This window comes from Callionymus lyra, chromosome 19, assembly GCF_982586985.1.
Source record: "Callionymus lyra chromosome 19, fCalLyr1.hap1.1, whole genome shotgun sequence".
Classification (NCBI taxonomy): Eukaryota; Metazoa; Chordata; class Actinopteri; order Syngnathiformes; family Callionymidae; genus Callionymus; species Callionymus lyra.
The window spans coordinates 10,190,046-10,205,307 of NC_141836.1; the positions used below are offsets into that span (position 1 = coordinate 10,190,046).

General features: G+C 38.2%; 3 protein-coding genes across 3 annotated transcripts; 2 read left to right on the forward strand and 1 right to left on the reverse strand.

Annotated features, from left to right (window-relative positions):
- Positions 1 to 3,639: 3,639 nt before the first annotated feature.
- Positions 3,640 to 7,956, reverse strand: LOC148059430 (uncharacterized). The gene is made up of 14 exons (XM_087781914.1): positions 7,876 to 7,956; positions 7,403 to 7,503; positions 6,812 to 6,896; positions 6,673 to 6,746; positions 6,540 to 6,599; positions 6,288 to 6,395; positions 5,958 to 6,014; positions 5,760 to 5,890; positions 5,647 to 5,701; positions 5,356 to 5,448; positions 4,988 to 5,122; positions 4,570 to 4,671; positions 4,222 to 4,383; positions 3,640 to 4,075 (listed from the first exon to the last, which is right to left on the reverse strand). Exons 2-14 carry the CDS (start codon positions 7,493 to 7,495, stop codon positions 3,953 to 3,955), a joined length of 1,278 nt encoding a protein of 425 aa, XP_087638040.1. The 5' UTR covers positions 7,496 to 7,503; positions 7,876 to 7,956; the 3' UTR covers positions 3,640 to 3,952.
- Positions 7,957 to 8,021: 65 nt separating this feature from the next.
- taf10 (TAF10 RNA polymerase II, TATA box binding protein (TBP)-associated factor) lies at positions 8,022 to 10,378 on the forward strand. Its single transcript, XM_087781915.1, has 5 exons — positions 8,022 to 8,431; positions 8,535 to 8,692; positions 9,583 to 9,647; positions 9,758 to 9,872; positions 10,077 to 10,378. Exons 1-5 carry the CDS (start codon positions 8,305 to 8,307, stop codon positions 10,164 to 10,166), a joined length of 555 nt encoding a protein of 184 aa, XP_087638041.1. The 5' UTR covers positions 8,022 to 8,304; the 3' UTR covers positions 10,167 to 10,378.
- Positions 10,379 to 10,798: 420 nt separating this feature from the next.
- ppih (peptidylprolyl isomerase H (cyclophilin H)) lies at positions 10,799 to 15,170 on the forward strand. The gene is made up of 9 exons (XM_087780959.1): positions 10,799 to 10,938; positions 12,977 to 13,041; positions 13,120 to 13,143; positions 13,334 to 13,378; positions 13,561 to 13,603; positions 13,696 to 13,788; positions 13,870 to 13,957; positions 14,042 to 14,082; positions 15,019 to 15,170. Exons 1-9 carry the CDS (start codon positions 10,873 to 10,875, stop codon positions 15,085 to 15,087), a joined length of 534 nt encoding a protein of 177 aa, XP_087637085.1. The 5' UTR covers positions 10,799 to 10,872; the 3' UTR covers positions 15,088 to 15,170.
- The last annotated feature ends 92 nt before the right edge of the window (positions 15,171 to 15,262 follow it).

The window sequence follows — 15,262 nt, forward strand, 5'->3', positions numbered from 1 at the left end:
AGGGGGCAGAAGACTCCCATGAAAATGTAAAAGTGGGAGAGAAGACCCCTGTGAAAATGTAAAAGGGGCAGAAGACCTGTTTGGAAATTTAAAAGGGGGGGGAAAGACCCCTGTGAAAATTAGAAAGGGGAGAGAAGACCCCTGTGAAAATTAGAAAGGGGAGAGAAGACCCCTGTGAAAATGTAAAAGGGGGAGAGAAGACCCCTGGGAAAATGTAAAGAGGGCAGAAGACCCCTATGAAAATGTTAAAGGGGGCAGATTTTTAAAGATATATTTTTTCAGATGTTGAATGAGGGAATATAAATATTGTCCAAATGTTGATTTAGTTTAGAACTACAGATTATTATAAATGTGTATATTATTATTTTACTTGAAAATAACAATAAACTATAACAAGATCAACCATTAAAGTTGTGTAAACTGATCGTGTATGCTTTAAAATTGACAACAGACAGTATAGTATAGAGTATAATTGTTTTAATTGAGTAAAAGTCACAGCTTATTTATCTCTGTGATCACGATTCCAGTAAAAAGCTGTGAAGAAATGCACGACCTCGGGCAGAGACGCTTGTATTAAATAACATCGTTAAGTTGCGGTGACTAACCATGACCGGTGGAGATCAGACTCGACTATCTCTTAACCGCAGCATAGCTAAACGTTTACACTCTTGAAGAATCACAACATCCTCGTTCCATCCTCCTCCTCTTCCTCGCCTCCTTCATCCCGGCTGCCTCACTTCCTGCTGAGTCACCTCAACGGTCGTCGTCGCCGCGGTGATTAATAAAAGCAAATAAGATGATTTATGACCGAAACACGAGGAGGGGAACTTTGGATTTTACCTTGAAAAAAAACTGTTTAATGTCAATAGACATTTTACTCAAGAGCTATAAGCTGTGAGAGAAACATTACATAAGAAGAATATTAACTTATCTTAAGGTCGGATTCATACATGATACAAGACGGATAAATACAGACTGTGCCACCACGGCTGCACTTTGCTCACTGCAAGTCTTCGTATAAAAAACTTTTATATGAGTCTAGTATTTAAAATGTTAACATTTTTAAATAAATATGACCTTTTGTTTCTCCCTAATGTTTGAAATTCACATTTTTTATTCATTATTTCCTCTGTTTCTATTATAACCGTTTCACTTTTTATTACTGTAATTTAATTGATGCTAACATCACTTCATAATAGTATTTTTAAATTCAAATTTATCGGAAGAATATGTTTTCTTTTGTTTTTATAGATTTTACTTTCATATCATACGTTTATTTTCACATTAAATTTTTATTTTAGGACATAAATTCAACCCGTTTTATCCTTTTTTCCGTCCAGCCAAGTACCGTTACAAGTACGATTGAATTCCTGCTCTCTCAGATCCCAGAGGAATTTAAGAAATTACAGCCGACTATAAACATTCCTCCCAAAAACAGGCCTTCGCTCAGAATTATTCCTGAAGCCTCCAGATGTTTGGATTCACCACAACAACAAGCGACATCATCAGCACTTGATTTTTTTTTTCCGAAATATGCTTCCGGCTCCTCGAGAGCGTTTGCTTGAGAGGAAGTGATGCAGGTGAGGTCAGAGCCGACGTAAGGCTGGCAGGAGGGAGTGCGAGGGAGGAAGGGAAGGGTGAGGGAAGGGTGAGGGCACGGCTCTCTCTGGAAGTTCAAGTCGAAGTTGAGTCACTCAAAAATACGGCGTCTGACTCATTTTCGGAAACTTGTTTCTGGAATTTTTTCTCTTTTTTGTTCTGTAGGATTTGAAATTTTACCAAAACTTTTGTAAAAGGTCATTTGTATAGTTTTTATTTAATGATGCAGATTAAAACATAGATCTGTATTTAGTGGATGTGTTCATTTCTTTTCAATTTGACTTAAAAATAGTGAGAAAAGTCCTTAATTTAACAAAGGATTGACATAAAGTCTTCATAAAGTAACTTGTTTTAAACGGATACATAGTAGTTAAGATTCTGATGTTAACATTGCGCTGTTGTTTTTGTCTTAATCATTTTGAAAATACATTTAAAGTCTATATAAAGGTTGGTAAATTAACCCGTCAAAAAATAAATAAATGATTAAACAGACCAACCGGTGTCCAATTCAGGACGAGACTGACCACCGTTTTTACCCGACGACTCGTACAGAAAAATACAAAAACACACACAAAAAAATGATATAAATATAAAGTACAACATACACACAGAAACGGTAAAGTTTGGGATTAAAAATGTAATTAAAACAATATCACTTAATATAACTGTGATGAATGAATTGCCATTAATTAATCGCATAATCTGACCTTAATTGTATTTGGAACATAAATGTGTTGAGTTGTGTAGATCCATCATCTCAAACTACTTTTTCAGGTCCTCCTCAGACTTCTACTATTTTAAATTGTACAAAAAAATGGATGTTATTTTGATTTCTATGGTTGGTAAATCCACATTTATTCAATAAGAGTGTGGTTCTCAGGAGTAAGTGAAACAAAAAGAACTCGCCAAGACTCATTTTATATGAGATTTGGTTCGACACAATCATAAAACTAAGATGCCAGATCATAAAACTTTATGATCTGGCATCTTAGTTGAATTAAAAGCTGTTGTATCTTGATATGGTTTATCTACATCCTGTATACTTGTTGATTTCAAAATATCTCTTGCCACCTGGATCTTCATATGAGCCCATGAATCAAAGGGCACAGGGTGGTGTCCTGAGCCCATCCCTGCTGTCATTCCACTCAGATTTCATCCGGACAGGTTGTTCATCGGGACTTCCTGTTCAAGCTAGACCAACCCTCACCCACCAGAGATTTATTTGTATATGTTTTAACTCCGCTTTGCAATGAAAATACTCTTTAAAGAAGTAATAGTGCAGCTGTGAACCAAGCGTTGCCCAAAGGAGTGGCCATCCCTGCCCCTGCTGTGACTCCATTCTGGCAGCGGGTCAAAGTTTCCCCGTGATTCACTCGTCCCGTCATCGCTTTCGTTTGCTCTACACGCCCTTCTTGCTACAGTGCTTTATGACCGTTTCAGCCCCGCATCTGACATTGGGATGGGATCCATCTGCAGAGCACACTGGGACTCCGTCCACCATTAGTCATCTTGGACGTGTTGCAAGGTTCAGGAATTATGTTGTGTTGTAAACGTTCACAGGGAAGTTGAGGACAACCATGAGGGTTTGGCCGTGGTTGGAAAAGTGAAAATGTGTCCGATTGTGGTGGATCCTTACGCTTTATTCAAGTTTAAATCTCCTTAAGACACTTTTACCTCTTTTAATAACACAAAAGAATAAGAAAAAAATGAATTTTGTAGCTTTATACGTTTACTTTTTAAGTGTCCGCTCAAGACATATTCTAGTTCTACATATACACTTGAGATTATGTATATTTAAGAAGAACCAAAAGAAGGAATTTTAAATATTTTCACGACGCGCGTCACTAAAGTAAAATACGACAGACAGCGCCACTTGGTGGTCAAAAGGTGAAGTACAGGCGTGTTGCGGTACAAAAACCTCATAATTTGTTTACAAGTTGGCAAAATCATGTTTAAGTACGAATATGAATAAATAAACTCATATTGTTTTTAATCAAAAAGGTCATACTTTATTCAACAATTTAAATAGTTTTACACAAAACAACTTGGTGATCTACGCTTTTTACTTTTGATTCAGAAATCTAAAGGAATTAAATAAAATACAAGTTATATGGGACACATTTCCACTTGACAATCATGTTTCAACAAACTCATACGCCGCTATATCAAACTATCTTTTCAAGATTATAATCTGATTGCAGCCATTCATTCACAGTCATACAGTACATGATCACACCTGTGATAACCTGATCATCATCACAATAGATATATTCTAACCCTCGAACACGATTACTCACACCTCAACATTCAATCACGAATTTGGTTTTTCAAATTTGTAGTTGGTCATTCGATCCTAACTGATGTCCCCACAAGACACGACGCGGCTCTCCAGGCGGGAACGCTCGGCTTCGAACACCAGCAAGTGGCTCATGAGAGTCTCCTCGGGTCCTGAGCGGATCAGAGACGGATCTTTTCTCTGCCAAAAAAAACCCAACAAAACTATAAGTTTAAAGATGCGATACACAAGCTCTATTTACGTGTATCGAGAAACAACTTAAGCACAGATTAATACACTTATTTCTGAGCATTAGTTTGACCAAAAAAAAAATATCAAGGACTCACCGCCACTGCAGCAACGAAGGCGTCGATGAGATGATAGTCGGCTCCTCCGTGTCCAGACAAGCCGAAGTGTTGAGAAGTGTCATTTCCTTCGGTGTGTTTTGTCGTTTTCCCAGTCAAAAAGTCAAAGACGCGTATGTGTTGCCCGTCACATGTCAGCTCACCCTGAGGATGAAGCATCTTGCTCTGAGCTCGTAATTATTGTTTATGTGATATATAATAATAAAGGGGGTTTAATATGATTATTTATTAGAAGAATGTGCCGAAAGTATTTTTAGATTCCGACACTAAAAATACTGGAGCCTGCTGACGGTACTTCTCAAGAGAAATGTTGGTTCTTATCGGTCCTACCTGGCTTCCATAGATCGTAGTTTGACGACAGCATATTTTCTCAGTGAAGGCGACCATGGAGAAGGCTGCGGTGAGTCCACCTTCAAACTCCATATTTACTATCTGCACCAGGTGAGACAGAAAGATTAATCATAAACGGAACCATCTTAAAAGATAGTAATATAAAGTTAAACATACTATTATTCTAGCAAGCATTGTGGTAAGCCTAGATATGCCCGTGATATTATGTATAAACTGAGAAGAAACGGATATATTTTCACGACTCCATTATGTCAAGTAAATACGAGAAACAGCGACACCCGGTGGTCAAATGGCGAAGTACAATTGGTGCGGTAGTTCAGCTGGTAATTTACCAATAGGTTTACATGTAAAAAAAAAAGTAAAACACGGATGATAACTGACACATTTGTGACATTACCTGGTTACTGCAAACATCGTTGTCACACTCGTAAACGCAGCGGCCGTACGGTCCAGTCCTCAGGGCCGCCGTTACAGACTCGATGTCTGGATGCGAGTTTTGGCAGATGACGGAGACGGGCCAACCTGTGTGACCCTGTAATTGAATGTTGCGGATTTAAAATAAAAAAACCCCTCTGTGGTTCATGCTTAGCGTCGCAATAAAAGTCCTTCTCTGGAAAAAGAGGACGACCTAAGAACACCTGGCAGCCCACAGTAGAGGAAGGAATTAAATCCGAATGACAGGGGAAGAAGTGACAAGAGTGGAAACCTTTGTTGCTAAGTAGTAAGTAAGAAATCGTGGTTTACGCAGATAACAGTGTTTTTTACCTCTTTCACTCTCTCCAGGTAGATTTTAGAGGCCGAGTACGGACACGTCGGTTCGACTGAACAGTCAAGGCAGCGATCTGCAGCAGCTGGTGGCTGAAAATTACAGATTTTTAACAGCAGTTTTTCAATAAATATCTAGAATTAATCAAATAAAAGATCTATAATCTGAAACTGTAATTCGACTGTCATTGCAGAATCAACGTTTCTGATTCTTTTGGTCTCAAAATGTTCACTTAAAAAAGCTTTTGACAAAGTTTGTGTCAAAATTCAAATTTAAACATGACAAAATACCTTCTTATCCTTTCGAAAATGGCTGAGGGAGCCAAAGGACGTCACTTTCAAACACCTGCCGAGAAAGTAAATAGTCAATAAATACATTTCAGAGAAGGAAATGGTGAGTTTACTTGCGCTGGCCGGCCCAGTGGTGCATCAGGTCAATGTCATGACAGGATTTGGCCAACAGAGAGAAAGAGCTCTCGGCTTCGTTCCTCCAGTTTCCTCGAACAAACGAGTGAGCAAAGTGGTAAAAACCGACCTGGATAAGATGAGCAACATCATGAACACACATATAATAAACTTAAGTCTTTTGTTTTTCGTCTTACCGGCTCAAAGTGCTGTATGTGGATCACGTCTCCAACAACTCCAGAGTCGATCAACGTCTAGAAGGATTTTTTAAATGTTCATATCAATATCAACAAAGATCCACAGCAAGTTTGAGGTTTTAGAATTTGACCTAAATCCAGGTTCAACTTGACAACAACAAGTCGTTCACAAACAAAGCCTTATCTCTCACTCAGAACTCTTATCAACACAAATCAATTCCATCAATGTCACAAAGTCCCAGAATCGAATGTCATTAATCAAAGTGTTTTTTTTTTTTAAAACACCTGCTGACATTGAACGACTTTCAATCTACAAATATAAAGTTGTACCTTTATCTTATGGATGATGGGATCGTATCGTAGAACATGACCCACTGAGAGAATGACGCCGCTTTTGATGCAAGCGGCTACGATCGCCCTGCAGTCCTCAGCGTTCGTCTAAAATCAAAATGGAAATTTAAAAATGTAAAAATTATTCAAATCAGAAGAAATACACAATGAACAAGAACTTCTTTGTCTATTTACTTGTTTTTTAATAAAAAATGCTATTGTTCCTTTCAGCATGAAGCCCCGACTACTCACCGCCATTGGCTTTTCCAAGAGGATGTGGTAGCCTCTCTGTGCGAACGCAACAGCTGGATCCTATAAAACGGGGAAATAATTAGAGCAGCAAAACCCAGAAAGTAACACAACATGAGGCTGTGACAATAAAAACCTTATGAAGCCGATCGGGCGTGCAGATTAAAACGCAATCGGCGAAATTGTCTTTTTCCAACACATCGTTCCAGTCTAGCAGGAAAAGGAATAACGACGTTAAAAACAGGATCATTATTTTACAACTAAGGGATTCTCACCCTCAAACATGTTTTCCTCTTTTATGTTGTGCTGCTGTTGAAGTTTAGTGCGAGCAAACTTGCGAGGGTCAGCAACTGCGACCACCTGGAGATGAAAAACAAAACAAAATCTGTTTAAAAACCACAATATTAATATTAGGAGTGTATGAAAATGTCAAGACACTGATATATACCATATATATAAGATACATTGAGTGTGTAGTAAATCAAATATTTCTTATTAATAATTATCACAGGCTGCTGTCATTACGTCATCTGAAGGAACAATTCAATCTTGCCATAAAGACTGAGGACCAGAGGATACAGTCACCTCTAGTAGCTTTTAAAGCTCATGTTTGGACATATTTTGGTTTTAATAAAACAAATGAAAGCAGTAACGACTCTGTCAAGAGTCATGTGGTCTGTAAATTCTGCAACACCAGAGTCAAGTACTCGACAATACTACAAATGTGCATTTCTAAAGTATTGGAATATATTTCATCGTTGCCACTGTGTCAGATTCCTGCCGATACATATCCCTAAGAAAAAGATTATACAAGATGCATAAGAAAATATTTCATTTGTCTGCGACTCAAAGAAAAAATCCCAAACCTTCATGCGATCCGGGTGAATCGTTGCATATTTGGAGTAAATCTCTCCACGACTGCCGGCTCCCACCACAATGACACTTACTGGGGAACTCATCTTGTCAACTGTTGAGGACATTAAACAAAAAAAAATTACTGAAAATACTTTCAAATATCCCAGTTAAACAAGTTATATACATTTGGAGGTGGCCTTGTTACAGTTGTCTCTCAAACTTCGAGAAATATCGATTCATAATCAAATATTAAATGTCAGTAAATACAGACCAAACATTTTTAAATACGTGTTTATATGACGTTGAACGATGTGATTCGTCCAAGTGACATTTAGTTGTATTAGTCAATTCAAAATGTCCTTCAGAACACAATAAAATGAAACAAAACCAATTGTAACAAATATATGACCACGTGAACTAGTCAAACTACTAGTAGCCTTCAATTAATTACGTTTAACTGTTAAAAAGTGGCAACTTAACTTACCTTCAGTAAACAGCGGGTCGGAACAAAAAAAACACAAACACACAAGACAAAGTGCAAGAACAAGCTGCTGTAAAATAGCAATGCGGATGTGACGTCATTCGAGACACGAAGACTACTTCCGGCACCACTGGGAGACGAGTCACGTGACTGAGCTGGTACCGTCGTCTCTCTACCCGCTGGTAGCTAAAAACAAACTCAGCTGGCGTATGACTTTGGAACTTTCCGAGTCCAAACTCTCGCCTTTTCTACTTATAACAGAACATTATTACAACGTGATCGTCGACGTTAGGGCGAAAAAACAACAACAAAACACGGGTTGTTTTGTCGTGATTCCGCCTTTTTTAAGTTGAGCTCCCGTTAGCCACGGTTAGCATCGTCGCGTTGCCTTTTTTGTTTTACCCCTTTGCGAAGAGAACAACTCGAGTCGAGATGAACATGGAGAACCAAAACCAGACGCTCTCGACCGGAGTACCTTCGACTACTGCTTCCAGTAACTGCATCTCCAATGATAGTACTGCCAGCAGCGTCAGCAGCATCCCCTCCGTCGCGGCTAATGGTAACAATCCCTCCTCGGCTTAACCTTAACATTGAATTGCATAACATGAATCTTTCTATTCCATTTCTATCCCGTTGTATTAATACGTTTGTTGTTGTCGCAGCTCCAGTGTCTGCAGCCATGGCGACGCCGTCTTCGGACATGTCGGTCTCCAACGGTGTTTACACTCCTGGTGGCATCACAAATGGAGATATAAAACCTGCCATTCCTGCAACACCCCTGGGTGACTTTGTCATGCAGCTGGAGGAATACACCCCTACGGTCAGTAAGAGTCGTGTTTACGGGCAACTGATGTAAGTAAGTGAGTACATTTATATTTATTATTTATAGAGCGCTTTTCCACACCAGAGGTCACAAAGTGCTTAAACAATCAAAATAATACTCAATAAAATATATACTTAAAAAAGTCAAGATAACACAGAGAATAAAACAGGACTTACAGAAAATCAGGGAAAAGCCTGCACAAATAAAAATGTCTTAAGATGTTTATTAAGTCGGTAGACTCCCTCAACTGAAAGAGGGAGGAAGATCGTTCCAACCGAGTGCGAGGAACCATCAGTAGATTCTGATCCACAGATCTCAGAGCCCGAGCTGGGGTGTAAGGCTAGATCAGATCACTGATGGGAGGAGGAGCCTGACCATGAATAGATCTTAAAGTAAGAACTAGAATGTTTAAGTTGATCCTGAAAGAAACTGGCAGCCAGTGAAGAGTTTTAAGGATCGGAGAAATGCGAGTTCACCTACTAGAGCAGGTCAGAATTCCTTCTGCAGAGTTCTGTATCAACTGCAGGCGAGACAGATCCTTCTTGTTTCAAATATGTCACATTTGAAATCTGCATACTCCCTCACATGTTTTAAATTTTGAAGTCTTCCTCTTCAAGATGCAGTAAATCCCTCCTCATGATGATGTTTTGAAGTTATTATTCCAATAAGTTCTCCCCCATCTGAAATCTTGGCGAACAATAGGTTAAGAGAGCGCAGTCCATTATTAAAAGAGTTTTGTGCAAACAGATACACATACTGATGAGTACAATAGAGGTCCAAGATCGATGTAAGAAACAATGAACACATCAGTTGCCCTTAAAGGATCACAGTTGTTTTTGTAAATGTTTGAAATGTGACTGTTAACTGCAATTTTATTCATCCCACAGATTCCTGATGCTGTTACAGGTTTTTATCTCAACCGCGCTGGCTTTGAAGCTTCTGATCCTAGAGTGTAAGTGTGTTGTTGTTTTGGTAAATGCATGATACATTTAAGATGTTGCCGTCAGTTGAGCATTGAGTGGTTAAAATAGAAGTCTCACTTATTTGTGTCCCCTCCTGCAGAATCCGTCTGATCTCCCTCGCCTCCCAAAAGTTCATCTCCGACATCGCAAATGATGCTCTGCAGTATTGTAAAATGAAGGGAACCGCTTCAGGAAGTTCAAGAAGCAAGACAAAGGTCAGTATCTTTAGCCTCTGTTTCTTTATGATGATTTTAAATTGTATCATTGACATATAGTAACTATATCAGAAATCTATGTGGTTGCATATAATACCTGGAACTTGTTCTATGAAGCTGAATATTAAATCTATTGTCTAAACTCTGTTTCTATTAAAAGTTTCCCTGTTATATAGTTTGTTTTAACTCTTTATCTCTGCGCAGGATAAGAAGTACACCCTGACCATGGAGGACTTGTCCCCTGCTCTGTCAGAATATGGCGTGAATGTCAAGAAACCACATTACTTCACATAGAAATCCCTCCCGCTGCTTCCCTCCCCTCCGAGCTGACCTGTTGTCAACACCGGTTCTGATTTTGTTTCTTTTATAAATGTATTTAATCGAAGTGATTTCATACAGCTTTGACAAATCTTTGTAGCGACTGGGCCGTTGGTTATTTTGTTTAGCAGCCACGTTTGCATTTGTAAATTTAAGATGTGAAAATAAAAACAAACTTATTAACATGACGTCTGTCTGGCATTGTTTTCTATTCTACATTCAGATCAAACTAAATGCATGAAGTTATTTGGTGTGTGTTTATTAGAGAAAGCGCAAACAGCAGAACATTTATTCTTCTGTATGACTTTATATAATTCATGGGAATGTCTGAGACTGCGTTGAATAAATGCACTATTTATTCACCAAAGTTTGTCTATTAAGCAACAATATATTCCGGGATGTTTTTGCTTTCTTCCTTTCTCATCACATTTTATGAATGTTGTCTTCTTATGACTATAAAAAAGGTTATCAATCAAAAGATTATTTATTAAAAGGCAACAAAATGAAATATTTCTCTTTCGCCATTGGTGGCGCTATGGTTAAAGCTTCGTTAGGTTTTCCCGAAAAGAGCGGAGAAGAAGAAGAAATTGTCCCATTTAACTTGCCGTATTTTTTGAGCGGCGCTGTAGCACGACCAGTGCACGTTTGAATTTCACCTGAACTTCTTTTAAAATCACGCATAATGTGTGCTTTACAAACAAACATGACAAATCCAGTGGTTTTCTTTGACATCATGATCGGAGGACAGGTGAGTTTTGCCTGTTTTTCTCATCCTCCATTCTTCCAGGTCGACGTGTTGTCAACGTTCTTTAGGCGAAGATGAGAAAAGTAATATTTCAATTTTGTCCATTAGTTATTGAGTAATCACTCATATAAAACGTAATAACTTATATTACTCAAATGAAGACCATGAATGAAGATACATTCGATTTAAAAAAAGTGTGATCCAAATCTATAGACAGTCTTGAGCTTTGGTTTTATACATTGATAAATGAACTCAAAAGCAATAAGGAAGCAGCGAAAAATACACGTAGTCCAGCCAATATAGTGTGTGCTTTTATCCATTGAATTATGCATCATTATTAACAACATCAGTTATTAAATCGTATGAAAAAAATGAATGTTTTTGACTGGGTTAAATATTTCGGGTTTCTAAGGCTCTAAATGCACTAGTTTAATTCTTTTTTTTCCAGTTTTACTTTTGACCTCAACAAAATTCAGAAGTGAGTCTTTAAAAGAAACAAAAATAAACTTCGAAAAGTCGTTTCTATTAACTATGTTCTACCTTACCTTATTATTTACGTGTTAATGTCTCAAAATGGGTTTCAGTTGTGCAATGAGATCTATGCCAGGTACAGTCCAAATTAACATGAATTCATAGGTTTTTATGTAATAAGTATAAACATAATTTTTATATTGAAGTACAGTGCCTTGCGAAAGTATTCGGCCCCCTTGAACCTTTCAACATTTCGCCACATTTCAGGCTTCAAACATAAAGATATAACATTTTAATTTTTTGTCATGAATCAACAACAAGTGGGACACAATCGTGAAGTGGAACGAAATTTATTGGATAATTTAAACTTTTTTAACAAATAAAAAACTGAAAAGTGGGGCGTGCAATATTATTTGGCCCCTTTACTTTCAGTGCAGCAAACTCACTCCAGAAGTTCAGTGAGGATCTTTGAATGATCCAATGTTGTCCTAAATGACTGATGATGATAAATAGAATGCACCTGTGTGTTATCAAGTCTCCGTATAAATGCACCTGCTCTTTGATAGTCTCAGGGTTCTGTTTAAAGCGCAGAGAGAACCATGAAGACAAAGGAACACACCAGGCAGGTCCGAGGTGTGACAGGGAAGATGGCTAAAATTGATGGGAAGATGGATGGAGCCAAATACAGGACCATTCTGGAAGAAAACCTGTTGGAGTCTGCAAAAGACCTGAGACTGGGACGGAGATTTATCTTCCAACAGGACAATGATCCAAAACATAAAGCCAAATCTACAATGGAATGGTTCACAAATAGACGTATCCAGGTGTTAGAATGGCCAAGTCAAAGTCCAGACCTGAATCCAATCGAGAATCTGTGGAAAGAGCTGAAGACTGCTGTTCACAAACGCTCTCCATCCAACCTCACTGAGCTCGAGCTGTTTTGCAAGGAAGAATGGGCAAGAATTCCAGTCTCTCGATGTGCAAAACTGATAGAGACATACCCCAAGCGACTTGCAGCTGTAATTGCAGCAAAAGGTGGCGCTACAAAGTATTAGCGCAAGGGGGCCGAATAATATTGCACGCCCCACTTTTCAGTTTTTCAAGGCACTGTACATTCATTTTCACACAAAGCACAATATAATGATGTTAAATAAAAACTGGACTATCCAAACTAAACGATATCTTAAGATTTCAGAATTAGAAGAATGTTATATTTATGGTTATAATGATTTACACGACAGTCCAAGAAAACAAGTTGTACTTGTACTCACCAGCTGAGTATCTGTGATTGACACAGGCTCACCTCGTACTGGTATTTTATTTCTGAACCCTTTTGTTCACTCGTCGTAGTTCACTTCTTGGATCTTTAAGTGCGTCAGCTTGTTTGATGGGCTTTTACTGTGTAATAAAACTTGCTTAATAACTGTGGATTCAAGAATTGAAGATGACTTTATGGTGTGATGTCTACTCTGCTTCTCATTGTTGGTGAAAATAAAGATTGAACTCTCAAGTACACAAACGCATAACAAGATTGATTGAAAATTAAATCAGGTTTTGTGCATTTTCTTAGGATTCCGGGCGTCTTAAGATTGAGTTGTTCGCTGATTTGGTACCGAAAACCGCTGAGAATTTTAGGTAAGGAGCTTTTTTATTTTTTTTCTAATATATTCACTATATATTTTCTGTCACTTAAACTCTGTTTACGTCTTGCAGGCAGTTCTGCACTGGAGAGTTTAGGTGAGTCTGTGAACCCAACACAAATTTCCACGTCACTATTTAGTGCCTGAAATCATTCTATCAGTGTGTTTGTCCCTGAACCGGTTTCATCATGTGTCCTCCCTATAAATATTTAGCCATGTGTGAAATCTAATGAATGTCTCTTCTGTCGAACTAGACTCACCTGATCTGTTTCTTTTTTGCCCTCCAGGAAAGACGGAGTGCCCATTGGTTACAAAGGAGCGCATTTCCACAGGTAAATCTCGGTTTTATCCATTTTTGTCGTTGATGAGGCGCCCCCTGGTGGGAATATAAATAATGTAGAAATTTAACAGGACACTTGTAGGAACATGTTTTGTGATATAGAGTTAAAATAACAACATATTTTACATAGCAACTTTAAGAATACAATCCAAAAACACTAGTCAATCATTTCAGGTTGATCAAAGACTTCATGATTCAAGGAGGAGACTTTGTTAATGTGAGTACTGTTTTTCTTTTTCTTTAATGATGCATCTTGTTTTGTTTTTTCATTGTGAGCCACATCCTAAGAGCGAATTTTGTTCTACCCAGGGTGACGGCACGGGTGTCTGCAGCATCTACCGAGGACCGTTTGCTGATGAAAACTTTTTGCTGAAGCACACAGGACCTGGTCTGCTGTCCATGGTATGTTTTGTTTACTGGAATAAAGAAAAGAAGTCGTCTGATTGGATAATCATTGATGCATGTGATGTGTCAATCTCTCAGGCCAACAGTGGGCCGGGAACGAACGGCTGCCAGTTTTTTATCACGTGTGCCAATTGTGACTTTTTGGACGGGAAGCATGTCGTATTCGGTGAGTGTAAGACGGCGGAAATAATTTTGTGGGCACATCTTGGAAGAGTCTTAATTGTCTTAATTGTGCATTGTAATGTTTCAGGAAAAGTGGTGGACGGGTTACTGACGATGAGAAAAATCGAGGTGAGGAATAAAATAAATAATATATCCTTCATAAACTATTATATCTAATATTTGTATATCCATTAGTTATCAGGTTTGTTAGTGTTGTGTCCCAAGTAGGTGTGTGTATTTACAAGAATGTAGCGATACGATATACATATCACAATACAGGGGCAACGATACAATATATTGTGATACTGTAGGATAAATTTGTAGTATTGTCGAGTACAGAGCACATGACTCTTGACGAAGTCGTAACTGCTTTCATTTGTTTTGAAACCAAAATATGTCCAAACATCAGCTTTAAAAGCTGCTGGAGTCGACTGTATCCTCTCGTCCTCAGTCACTTACTGTCGTTACCGGTCACTTAAAGGATGTTGTTATTCCTTTATGTGCGGAGGACGTAATGACTGGTGCCATCTAGCGGCTGGAAGTTTAATTGCAACACAAAAATAAACAAACGCACAATAATTTAATGTTATTTATTTTATTTTTTGTTCAATAAAATACGATTACTTTATTTTAAACTCATTTTATTAAAATTAAACCATACAATAACTATCACAAGAAAGTAAATATGATTGACAGTCCCCCAAATAAATTTTAGATGCAGTATTTCGAAAAAAATATCGCAATATATGACTGTGTCGTTATTTTTTTTACAACCCTAAGTCCAAAGTGTGTTCTTGGTCTGCCCCTGGGCCTCCACCCATTCGACCTGAACACCTAAAGGGCTCCATTTTAAGCATCAACCTCTCAAGACATCTCAACTTTGTTCTGTTGTTAATCCTACTCGTCATAGTCAAGGTCGGAATGTGGATCAACCAGTGAATCCAGAGCTTTGCCATTTGGCTCAGCTCTTTCCTCCCCAGGCCAGAATGATGGCCACGGTGGCATTTAAGGTGCAGTGTGTTTTTTGTTTCGTTTTTTTATAACTTGTTATTGATCTCCTTACAGAACGTACCGACTGGACCGAACAACAAACCCAAGCTCCCCGTCGTCATAGCGATGTGTGGAGAACTGTGAGAAGCACCAGTCGTGTACATACGTGGTTTCATTTTAACATTATCGTCAATTTGTTACTTTCAAATAAACAAAAATCAAAATCCTTTTTTTTCGTGTGTCAATATATAGATGATTATGACTATACAATGATACACGTTCAAATACTAAATGTGATTAATTGCAGCTGAAAACTGCT